At 47.4% G+C, this 12,364-nt stretch overlaps 1 protein-coding gene across 1 annotated transcript in view; it reads left to right on the forward strand.

Moving 5' to 3' along the window:
* PCDH12 (protocadherin 12) overlaps nucleotides 1-6,454 on the forward strand; it is a 10,090-nt gene extending 3,636 nt beyond the window's left edge. The window contains 3 exon segments of the mRNA XM_029083839.1: nucleotides 11-105; nucleotides 1,437-1,588; nucleotides 6,041-6,454. Coding sequence (XP_028939672.1) covers nucleotides 11-105; nucleotides 1,437-1,588; nucleotides 6,041-6,405 — 612 coding nt within the window. The 3' untranslated portion in view covers nucleotides 6,406-6,454.
* The last annotated feature ends 5,910 nt before the right edge of the window (nucleotides 6,455-12,364 follow it).

Consider the following 12,364-nt stretch of genomic DNA (forward strand, 5'->3'; position numbering starts at 1 on the left):
TGCCTTACAGCAAATCTCCCAGCTGCTCTCCCTGCTGCACCAGGGCCAGTTCCAGCCCAAAACAAACCACAGGGGAAACAAGTACACGGCCAAGAACGGCAGCAGGTAAGGCTGGCTCTCAGCCCTTCCCTTCCCCACGCCCCGTTCCCCCGTGTCTCCGCTGCCTCTGCTTCAGCCCTGCTGGCCACATGAGCCTCCAAGGGCAGGAGACACCAGGGCAGCAGACACACAAGGCAAAACCTCCTCCCTGGTTTTGCTGAACTGAATTTGGGGAGGTAGGTCCTCCCTGCAGGGGATGGTTGTGTTCCTCTGGTCCTGTCTCCCTGTTGGTACCCAGCTACCTCCTAGGGCTGCTCTTTGCCTCCTTCCTGGGGCAACTTTGGTAGCTCCTTCATATCTACCAGAGCTCCCCTCTGCAGCCATGAATCATAGAATCACAGACTGGTTTGGGTTGTGAGGGACCTTAAAGCTCATCCAGTCCCAACCCCCCTGCCATCAGCAGGGACATCTTCCACTAGACCAGGTTGCTCAAAGCCTCATCCAACCTGGCCGCAAACACTTCCAGGGAGGAGCATCCACAGCTTCTCTGGGCCAGTGTCTCACCACCCTCACAGGAAAGAATTTCTTCCTCACATCTCATCTCAATCTCCCCTCTTCCAGTTTCAAGCCATCACCCCTTGTTCTGTCACTCTCTGCCCTTGTCCAAAGTCCCTCCCCAGCCTTCCTGGAGCCCCTTCGGGTACTAGAAGTTCTCTATAAGGTCTCCCCGGAGCCTTCTCTTCTCCAGGCTGAACAGCCCCAACTCAGCCTGGAGAACCATCTGCCCATCCTTCCTAGGGGAACACTGATGCATTCAAGTGCAATAGAAAGGCACAATCACAGAGGGTCCCAGCTTTGGAGGCAGCAGCACAAGGATGAGTTTTCTCATGGCTCTGGGTACTTAGAGATGCTGTTGCCTGCTGAGTTCAGGGCATCTGTCCCCGGGCCAGGAGGCTGGTGAGGGAGATGCTGCTAGCAGGGATGGGAAGGGCTGAGTCATCCCAGCTGTGTGCTGAAGATGTTCCCAGACACAAATTTTATGGTGTTACCATTAAATTATGCTGTTGACATCTCTGGGTGAATGCTCCTGAGGATGCCAGGACTTCATCACTCCCTTATCATGCATGTCCTCCCCGTCCCCATCTCCCTAGGCCATGGGCACACAGGGCTTTCTCCACCTTTCTCATCATCATCATCTCCATCTGCTGAGGATGGAGAGGGAGGGAGAGCTAAAATGATTATGCCTTTGGTGCTGTGAACAATGCACTGGAAGGATGCCCATACCCCACCTCTGGGTCACTTCATGGGGGATGAAGACAACCATCTTGAAAGTAATTGGTGGGTCAGGGTCATGCTGAGGGTTGAAGTGTGACTTGAGTGCTTTGGCCCCCTGGCAGGGCTGCAGGGCTGGATGCTGACTGCCTGAGCACGAAGGACAGCGGGCACGGCGAGAGCGAGGCGGAGGACCGTGATTCAGAGAGCGGGTTCGAGCTCTCTGTGCAGCAGCTGGTAGGAGAGGAGCTGGAGACCCTTCTGGAGCCACAGGCAGGTAAGGTGGCCTTGCTACTGGGAGCACACTGGGGCTGGTGGGGGGCTCCAGCAGCAGGATCTCCTCAAGTAACACACTAACCCCATTCAGAAGATAAAACTGGCTGGCCTGCAGTAAGCCAGGGGACATATCATCTGCTGGGGTGGCTTCCACAGTGGCAGATGCTTGGGACAGCACGTATGGACCATCCTATGCTGTTGGTACCAGGCAGTTTACAGCAAAGGGACTTGCTGAGCTTCACGTTAGATTTTTTCACGTTTAATCATTCTTGGTAGATCTTTCCTCCCCTGGACGTATCTGCTGTTGTTAAGCTGATTTATGAAGTTGACATCTGTTGTTGCTTAGGGGTAAAGTCAAGTTTAATGGTGTACCAGGTGAACTGCTTCCCATGCTGACCTGAGCCCCTTTGTTTCATGGTCTCTAGTCCATGCAGAATGGGAAAGGTGAACAGTCACTCTTATCAAGCTCCTCATGATGCTATAGACCCTTTGAGCCCTACCAAGTGCCTCTTACCTACCAGGCTGAACTAGTTAACTTTCATCTCCTGTGACCAACCTGTTACTAATTTTAGCGTATCTTTATTGAGATGTGGTGACCAGAATTGTGTGCAGTATATAGGATCACAGAATGGTGGTGGTTGGAAGGGACCTCTTGAGATCTAGTCCACCCCCCCTGTCAAAGCAGGTTCAACTACACTGGTGGTATAAGGAGGTCTTGTGGTTTGTTCTTCATTCCTGTCCTGCCCAGGCTCCATGCTGAGCTCTGTTACCAAACTGTTCATGGTGAATCCCAAATCCCTCCTCTGCATGGTGGGAGAGTCACCAGTACGTGACATGTCATTCCCAAGACACATGTCCAACAGTTGGTGACACAGACCTCCCTGTGCAAGGGAAGATTGTTTGTTCTCACCCTCACTTCCCAGCTTTTAACACATATGAGTCCCTGACAGAACCTGGCTGTTAATTCAGGGACAGCTCAGCTCCCCTGTGAGCCTGGCTGGTGTTCTTCTGCAAGACCAGGTGTTCTCTGTCCACCAAGACTCAATCTACCTCTTCCAAAGATGCCAACACATCTGCAAAACGCAATTCCCTGCCTTGCAAATGTCACTTCAGTTCTTGTCTGAATAGCAGGTACTTCTCTATCTGCTGAGCCTCACATATAGTAATTTCTATCAATCTATCTGCACCAGATTCACCTTCACACGATTAGAAACTCAGGTCACAATTTCTACCTTCCCTTCCTCTGATACCGTATTCATTTGAAGCAGTAGTTAACGAACAGCAGTTAATAAACCAAGCAATTTCATATCTGAGTTCCTCTAGCACTCCGGGGTGAATACCATCTGGGCCTGACATTTTCTACATGTTCGTTTTATTGATTTGTTCTAAAAAAAATCTCTTCTACTGGCATTTCAATTTGAGAGTTGGGCTGACTCACGTCTTGTAGCAGAAATTTCATTGTGGAGCCTCTATGCTTCTCCACAGCAAGAGGAACTAATTGAGGATTGCTGCCGTGGTCATTTTCATTCCAGAATTGGGCATTTTCTGGGCTCTTGCTTAAAGTGAGAACCACGCCTTCCTGCCCTTTTATTCTAGTAAGGAGCAAATGAAGGAAAGGCTGGGTCAAACAAGAGCTGCAAGCTTCCTCAGACTTAAAAATCCTGCAGCCAAGGGCAGGGAGCAAACAGGCTGCCCACCTCCAACCCACGGGTGTACTGACATGCACCAGTCCCAGTAAAGGGACTGGTGGACCTGCTCAGCAGATCCATCTGGATCCAGTCCTGTCTAGGTAGCATCCTAGAAAATCTGTGTTATGGCCAGACATATCCATGAAGTGCCATCTCCCATGCTTCTTGGATTTGATAGGAAAAAAACCCAACCCTTTTTGCCAAATTACTGGAGTTCCACCATGAACACCAGTGGTGCATGCTGAGGCCATGCCATTGTAGCTTCCTGCCCACGCGGTAGCACTGGACATGACAAAGGAGCCTGCCCTGTTCCAGTGGTGAAAAACAACCTTCACCATGAGCCCAGACTTTCCCAAAAAGGCAACAGATCGCAGACGATGGAGCTGCTGGTCTCCTTCCTCCTCTCCCAAACACAAACAGAGAAGTGGACTTGCATCCTGAGAGCGGGGGGAAGGAAGCACTGCTTGTGCTCAGGAGTATCCAAACAGCTGCCCCAGGCTGTCTGGCTCTTTGTGCTACTCGCTGTGGGGGGGAACTGGGTGAGTAACCTGTCCCAGCAGCTCTCTGCTGGCTTATGCTGCAGGGATCGAGCCGCTGGCTGAACTCACTCAGCACCATCTATTAACACCTATCCCTCACCAGTGAAACAGCGCTCGCAGCAGCAGACAAGAGATTTAACTTTATTGATTATAAAAACACCACTGCCCTCAAAACACCATTAAAATAAAGCAGTAAAGAGTTATCAGTCAAATTAAACATACCTAATTATAAGGTTTCATGGTCACAGGACCATCAGGCCACTGAGTCTTGGCTCTCCCTGCAGCAAGCAGAGTACTGCTGTGCCCTGCTCCACAGCTGAAACATAAAAATATTCAGGGAACGCAGTGGCTTCTTGCAGAAGAGAGAACTGGGGATGTTTTAGAGCAAAAACATGGGTCTTCAGCATGCTTGGGAGATCTCTTAAGGAACAATCACTGCAACTGCTAGAAAGTACTGAGACTGCAGAAAGAAACCCTGGAAGTTAAGCAACACAAAAGAACTTTGGGGCTTCAGCTGAAACAAAATCTAAGGGATGTGTCTGCCCTTCTCTCCTTATTGGGTTTGAATCCCAGCCCTCACCCCCATCCCACCCCAGGACACAAGTTGTTTTTCAGACAAAAAGAACTAATGACTTAGTAGGCCGAGGAAGGAGACTTGTCCCACTGATTGACCAGCCACTGACTGAGGACCACGCGTCCCAGGCTGCGGCAGGGTATTGATTATCTTCTGGAAGCAGCACAAGGGCATGAGTATGGGGACCCACCTTTCAGAGGTCACTTTATAAGTCAGAGCTGCATAATTATCACAATGACACCAGCTCTTGCCATCTGATGGCGACTGTTGTGGGAATTCAGTGTTTTATGGCCAGACACCAGTGATTTGTTTTGCTGCTGTCTGACCCAAAGCGTTTCACAAACCTGGCGATTGTTTCAACCCTCCCAGTGGTTCTCAGTTACGCTTTGGAAGTGAAGCGATGCGGCGCTGGAAGGCAGCGTCTGTGCATCACATCACGGGGTCTTGTTTACCAACTGCAAAGCTCCACCTTAAAAATAAGAACCCCTGTTTCCTTTCCTGCTGTCTGATGAGGAAGCTAATCCAGGCTCACCCTGCTATGGGGTCCTTCCTTTAATTTCCAGTATATGTTTATTCGTGGACAGTTATAATCACTTCTTCTTTTGCCAACACTATTTTAAGCACAAAGATTTCCTTTGTCAGAGCTTATCTCATCAAAATAATGACAGGTTGCAGTTAGATCCCCACTGAGCATTTGCTTCCTTAGGCTAAGCAGCCCCTGCCTCTTTGGGTCTTGATCATATAAACCTGGACTCTCCTGTTTACTTCTCAATAGTTTTCTCTGCACTTCTGTCATTTCAGACACTCCTTCCTACAGACGGATAATCAGATTTGTATGTAATACTCCTCATCAGGTCTCGCCAGACCTAGTAACAATACATGGATATATCTTCATGCCAATAGGGAGTACCTTGACCAACACATTGTATGATTTCATTTGTCCATTTTGGGGCAGAATCACATTACTGGTACATTAACAAACCTGCAGCCAACACCCACCTCAGGCTCCTACTGCTCCTCATCTGCTTCCAATTGATGAACAACTACTTTATAGCTCAATTTTTTTGTTACTAGTCTACAACCATCCAGCTGTGTATTTTAGAATCCAGAATTTCATTCTCCTTCTGTTATTACTCTCACAATAAACATTTGGTTTTGGTCTCAATATGCCTGCTTAGCAGCAAACTACCACCCTAGAGTGACCCTTCTGGGAAGTCCACTAGTGGCCTTTTTTCTGTCCGATACTTCCCCCTTGAAAGCTTTCCGTTGTCAGCTCCCCTTTAACCAGTCCTCAACCCTCACTTTTTCTGGCTTTACTAACAATTTAGTGACGTGCCACTTGAGGCTGCAACAAATGGGAAAGCAAAGTGGTTATTATATATATATATAATTAAAAAAAACCCCAACAAAAACAACAGGAGTTTTAAACAAGTTCTAGTTTGGTTTTTTTAAGCTGCTGGTTTGAATGGTGCTGCTGGTAGCTTATCTCTAGACCTGCTTACAATCAGTCCACTCACAGCTGATTTCAGGAAGTCCCTTCACATTCCAATTTTTTTTTTCTTTTTTTTCTTCTTTTGTTTTTTCCTTTCTTCTCTCCTGGGGTCTCATCAACTCCATGTCTCACTTACAGTTCTTGTTTTCACTTCCTCCAGAGCTGGCCCTCAAGAGGCTGACGGCTGCTGACCCAGCATGGGTGGCTCGTCTCTCCTTGCCACTCACCAGTAGTTATAAGGACAACGTCTTCTCCCCTGACTCTCCGCATTCACCTCAAGATGAGGATGCTGCAAGGCAGGAGAAACCAAGGACCTTTGAGACCTTTGGCAAAGGTGCTGGGTCTGACTCAAATGCTGCTGGGACAAGACTGGCCAGCACTTTCCTTTCAGAAATGAGCACTCTCTTTGAAATGATTTTGTCCCAGAAGGTCCAGGTTCACAATGAAACAGGCTCAGGGCTTCTGCGGCAGCTGTCGGCACGTGGGACGAGCCTTGGACTGGAAGACAGTGCTCCTGTTCTCTAGGCAGCTGGGATGGCTGTGATAAGGAGATAAGAGTCAGACAGAGCTTTCTGTATTTGGGGTGCACATGAATGCTTTAACAGGGTCACTGGATCATCCCTGTCTAGACTGATCATGACAGGCATTCTTCTTTTGCCTTGCCCCATCAACTTTCTCCATGACTGATTTCACCTTGTTTAGTTCCTTCCTCCCTGCCTGTTCTTGCCTTCCTAGCTTTCCTTCTCTTCCACCTTAGCTTTCACCTCACCATCACACTCAAGTCACACAACAACAGGAGGGTCCTTTCCCTCCAGGGCAGACTGATTGAGGGAGGGGTTGTTAGATTAACCACAAGCACAACACAGCCAGCTACATCCACATGATCATAGACTGTGCACCAAGGGTGACAAAATACCACCGTCATGGACTTTGCAACATGCTGCAGAGTTGGGCTCCAGGATCTCAGTTCTTATTTAAATAAAACTGTTTTTTCTAACACTACCATCTTTGGAATAAGGTGTAGTATAGCTGACATAATGATGTGTCTGCAGAAAGCCTGAAATGGCAACTCAGAAAGGGAGATCTGCCTGTTGTCTCCCACTGATCCTTCCAGCTTTTGTGGTTCTACCACTGTGAACTTGTCATTTTGTAAAACACCCCCAAATCAGCACTTCTGCTCTGGCATCTCTGCTATGGTCGCACTGTGTTCCCACAATTTCCTTCTCCATGCTCTTTTTTGCAGCCATTGGATTTTGGAGTATAGTCCTTGCCCAGAAGCAGACAACAGATGGCTGGAGTCTGCCAAAGGTAACCCGGGAAAAGGGAAGCGTGAAAACACTGTTTTGAAATATTCAGTCACAAGCTTCAACCATATTACGAGTTTTCACTTTGATCTATACATATGTGAGCTGTAAGATAGTTTTAGGATAATAGCACGTGTAGGAAAACTAAGACCAAGAAATTAGTAACAGAGGAAGAACACACAGGTGTTGTTAACTGTGGGGATCTGCACTCGCAGAGAATGGAAAGACAACAGAGGCAGAAGCATCTGCAGTGCATGTGTAGATCTTACGCAGCAGTGCACAGATGGCAGGTAAGCGCTTCTGGATCGTGCACACATAGGCCTCTTCTATACCCTAGTTCGTGCCTTCCAGCTGATACAGAGCACCAGGACAAATTCAGGGCGTGCTGGCAAAGTGGCTGTATAGGTGAGAATCCTGCTATGGGAACGAGGGCAAGCCATCACCTCCGCTGCTAGCGATGCACAATGTCATTGCTTGCTGAGTGACTACAAAAGCATGGCTGAGGAGAGACTGCCAGCCTCCCCTCTGTCCCAGTGCAGAGCCAGCAGTGCTTTACACACACTGCTTGCTTTCCTTCACCATCTTTCCATTAAAAACACTGCACTGACTCCACAGATACTGCAGTTCACAACACAGGTTTCTCCAAAGCTAATTTGCTAATGGTGGGGCAGTCACATCAGGTGTCTATGGGTGATATTTTTGGCTTTCATTTTACTATTAAGTTGAAAAACAACAGGCAGCATGACCCAGCAGATATGATCCTGGAATATCTCAAGGGTGTCCTACTCGTGTTCCTTTTCCGTGCACCCAGAGGTGACAGTGCCCTGCTTTTAGCGTGTACACACACAAGCCACTGCAGCAGACAATCATACAGATAATTTAAAGCAGAGTAAATGAGAAAGTGATCCTTTTCTGTTGCTTTTGGGACCAAACAGCAAAAGCAACAGAGTTAAGATCTCCCCAGGTAGACTCTTTAATACCCAAAATATCCACTGTTGTATTTGGAGTCTCCAAAGTGCTTTACTGATGACCCCATCTCTGGTAATAAACTACACTGATGGGTTTGCCCCAGCCTGCTCATACTGCCACACTGCTAATAGATGTGTTGTGCTGTTTTGTTTCACAAACAAAACAGGCTCTTGCACCAAAACAATGTCATGAGCCAAATTCTAACTGAGATGCAGCTGCGCAAACCACGAGGGAGGCATATCTATGACTGCAAGGAGATGCAGCCCTACGGGATGCCTCTGCATCTTGGGAACGCACACAGAGGACAAACTCACAGCACAAGCTCACATCTTTCTCTGGAAAGTGCCTTTGATGTGCCTGTCAAAGGACAATCTTTACACAAAAACATATTATAATAAGCAGATTTAAAAGGAGGAGACAAATTCCTCTCTCTTGGTTCAGTTTCCTGATTCTGCAAACTGCTTTCAACCCCCCCATCCCTTATCCCCATCCTGTCCTGACCAATACGTAAGCAAGCTGTGGATTATCACAGAATAGGAAATCCACCCGAGGAATTTCCTGTTGAACGTATCCTGCTTGATAAAGGAAATGGTCTAAGAAAGTTTGGTCTGAGCAGAAAGAGAGACCAGACTAGAAGAACAATCAGATGTGTTGAGCTCTGGCTGTGCCCCTCCCTTGCTGAATGGAGACCACAGCAAGTTCAGGATGGGGCCATTGCCTTTGTTTTTCAGAGCCCGATTTACACAAAGCACCAGCACACCATGGCTACAGGAAGCTGGCTAGTTTGTACAGATGCCCTTGAACCAGTTTAAACTGGCGTGGACAAATGTCTTTTTCCGGATTCAGCTGCCCCAGTGGAAGAAATTATCATACCAGCTGCTTGCCGCTGTCTACCTCACAGCAGTTACTGCCCGCTGGGAGCATCCCTTCTCCACTTCAGTGAAAATGAGCTGGCGTGCTTAGCAAACATGTACGATATAAATTTTGAAGCAAACCTTGCTCATCGTGACTCAAAGGGGTGTACCCATGGGAGCAGCTCACTGCCAGAGCTGAAGGAATAATAACTGGGGACTGAAGGACACTGACAACAGTGCAGGATGGCTGTGGACAGCCATTACTCTCACCAGTACAGGTGGATCCATAAGCCACATCCCGCAAAAACATGTGTCCTAATAATCAGAATTCATTCTCTTGCTTGCACAGGTTTGAAAGCAGATTAAAGTGCCACAACAGCAATGTAGAGACAAGCCCAGATTGTGTTGGTAGCAGAACCACTGTGGGAACAGCTAGCCTTGAAGTGAGATCAAATTGCCTCAGAAGGTGCAGGCCAGGCCCATCACAGAGTTAGCTGCCAACATCAACATATGGTGGTGGCTTGTAAACCTCACTGGGAGACCATGTGGGAGATGTGCAGGGCTACTGGAATTGTAGGCCCAAACTGTATCACCATGGCATGGTGGGAGTCTATATGTAGCTCTATATGGAAATGTAGGAGCATAAGAAACATCGTTGTATCGGAAGGTAGAGGGCCAGACAACATGTTGGTGTAGGAGATAGCACAAGGTTTATTCTCAAAACTCTGGTATTTAAAAATGGTTCCTGTTCCATTAACAGAAAGCTTTCTCTTTCCACTCACTGCCAGCCTGCTTCTAGCTCCACACAGACTAAGAAGAGCTGCCTTCCCTTCTGCCTGCTTGTTTCACTTACCGACTGCTCTAGTAACAGCAGTGGTGGGGCTCCAAGCGCTGTAGTTCTACCGGTGCTGTCCTGTTTCCAAGGGCATAGCTCCATCCTGCGCCGCCGAGCGTCATCATGTGGAGCCTGTCTGCACTCCAAGAGTGAGGAAGGTTGAGGGCAGATTGTCTTGGCTGGGTGGCATGGAGGCCTGCAGGCACACACTCAACAGCCCAGAAACAGGGGCTAGAGGAAGAAGCTCTTAGTCCGGAAGGGAACGGATGCTTTGTTCGTACATCTGAAAGTACAACAAACCAAAAATTAATGATGCATCATACTATGGGAACAGCTTCTCCACTTCAGCTTGACTGGAAATAGCTGGTAAGAAGTGGAAAGAACTGAGAAAGAAAAGTGCTCCCTTTAGTAAAAATGACTCCTTCTTGCCATGGCCCTGTGCTAACTTTCCTCTGGCAATACGGGCCCTGCTTTTATGGGGTCACTACCCCATGCATTCCCACACACCCTCGTCCCCCACTGCCCGTGGTACCTTCCACCTCCTCTTCTAACACTAGCAGTCTCTCTCGAGCATTCCTGTTCCCCGCAGCAGCTGACTGTCGGTAGTGTCTCATCGCTTCTGCCAGGTTCTGCTGCACTCCAAGGCCCTTCTCATAGCAAACACCCACGTGATACCTGCTTTGGGCATCCTAGATACAGGAGAAAGCACAGCAATGAGCCCCACATGATGGAGAAGTGACAACAGCACATGAAAGGAGAACAGGAAATCTTTAACACCTTTTTTAAAGTTTATTCTATCTTTGGTCCCTCAGTCCGTATCTTCAGTAATCTAGTCCCTTCTCTGAGGACAGTGGAGCAGAATTTCTTACTAGCTATCTCTGACTCTGCTCCTTTGGATCCCTTTCCAATTAAATTCACTGATTTCCCTTCAAGATCCAGGTCTGCATCATGAGAACAAAGGAACTGCTGTCTCCACAGAATGTCTTGATTGTCTCAGGGGTCAGAGCTAAGAGGACTTGAGCAGCCTTGACTGCACCCACATCCTGATCACACCCAAACTCTGAGCACGCCCTGTGGACTGCCCTACTACAGTTCACACAGAAGTCTTTTAAAAACATAACAAATGCCACAGAGGTACTTGCTGCCAAAGGCTGGAAGATTCCCCTTGGCAGCATCAGGCCTTCAACACAACAGCGCACCACTATCTTGCTCAGCCTCACCTAATTATATTCCAGAAGAAATCTCAAGCAGCAGGACAGGAATGTAGTCAAGCAAGTGCTAGAGAAAAAGCACCTAAATTCCTCAGACATACATAATGTCCAAGAGTGAACTGAAGAAAGTAGAAGATGTCACTGCAGATGGGTCAGTGAAGCCAAATCCAAACCTGTGATATGTTAACATGTCAGCTGTGCACTTTATCTTTGAGATCCAATAGGAGGAAAAGGGTCCCACAGATAGCAAGATGACAGCCCTGAAGACACTGAAAAGACGTCATGGGCTAGGGGTCACACAGACCTTTCCCAGCAAAATAGCCATCAACATAACTTGAAGAGTATGACTGCCAGAAACATGTCTAAGCAAGGCTTTGCAAAAAAAAAAAAAAAAAAGAAGAAAAAAAAAAAGAAAAAAGGAAGCAAGTAGCAAGTTTTAATAAAGCTACGAGAAAAGAACATATTGCAAGCGTTGCTGTCTGGGATGTAGCTGGTAGAGGACAGCAAAGAACTCAATGAGTGGGTGCTTTGCAAAATGTTGCAAGTCTCAGTTTGTGACAGTAATAAACTCCTTTAGAGATGAGATAAACATGTTGAAGGATCAGCACTTCAGATGTGACAAGAGACAGAGTTAAATAAGTATGAAGTATTCCACTAGCCATCTCTTATATGATGAAAACCTCAAAGACAAGACCACAAGGAGAAGAGATCCACAAATTAAGATGGCATAAGTGACTGTGATATACTTTGAAATCTAAAGGTCACACTCAGTTCCCCAACAACACTCTTTATTATGTTTTTTGCATTCTATGGTTGCATGCATAAATAAGGGAGGATAAAAAGTGGCAATGAAAGTAAAACACAGTTCTCTGAAGCATCGATGTATCTGGAAGAACACTTGTCAGAGTTCCCCCCTCAGCTCTAGCACAGAGCAACAACCTGAGAAACACTGAACCCATAACTTTTTGTGCCTGTTTTCCCTTTTTTGGAGTTGTAGCTAAATGGTGCCATCCTTGCTTCACCCACATCCAGTATTCTTTTAACCAACTAAACATAAATTCATACTCCAGGGTAATGGGAAAATAACATACCCATGGAGAACTTCTCCTAGGAGAACGTATGAGGTTACATCCCAGGGAGCCTACGCACAAGCTTGGCACTAAGGATGAGGCTGTGGTACATCCGCAGCCAGCGTCCATTGGGAAGCACAGATGAGGAATGACAATTGGGTTCTGAGAACTGTCTGGGTGTACTGGGGTTGTGTGGCAAGGTTATGGTAGCAGGGAGGAGCATAGGGGTGGCTTCTGTGAG

The sequence above is a fragment of the Antrostomus carolinensis genome, unplaced genomic scaffold, assembly GCF_000700745.2.
Source record: "Antrostomus carolinensis isolate BGI_N321 unplaced genomic scaffold, ASM70074v2 scaffold40742, whole genome shotgun sequence".
NCBI classification, from domain to species: Eukaryota; Metazoa; Chordata; class Aves; order Caprimulgiformes; family Caprimulgidae; genus Antrostomus; species Antrostomus carolinensis.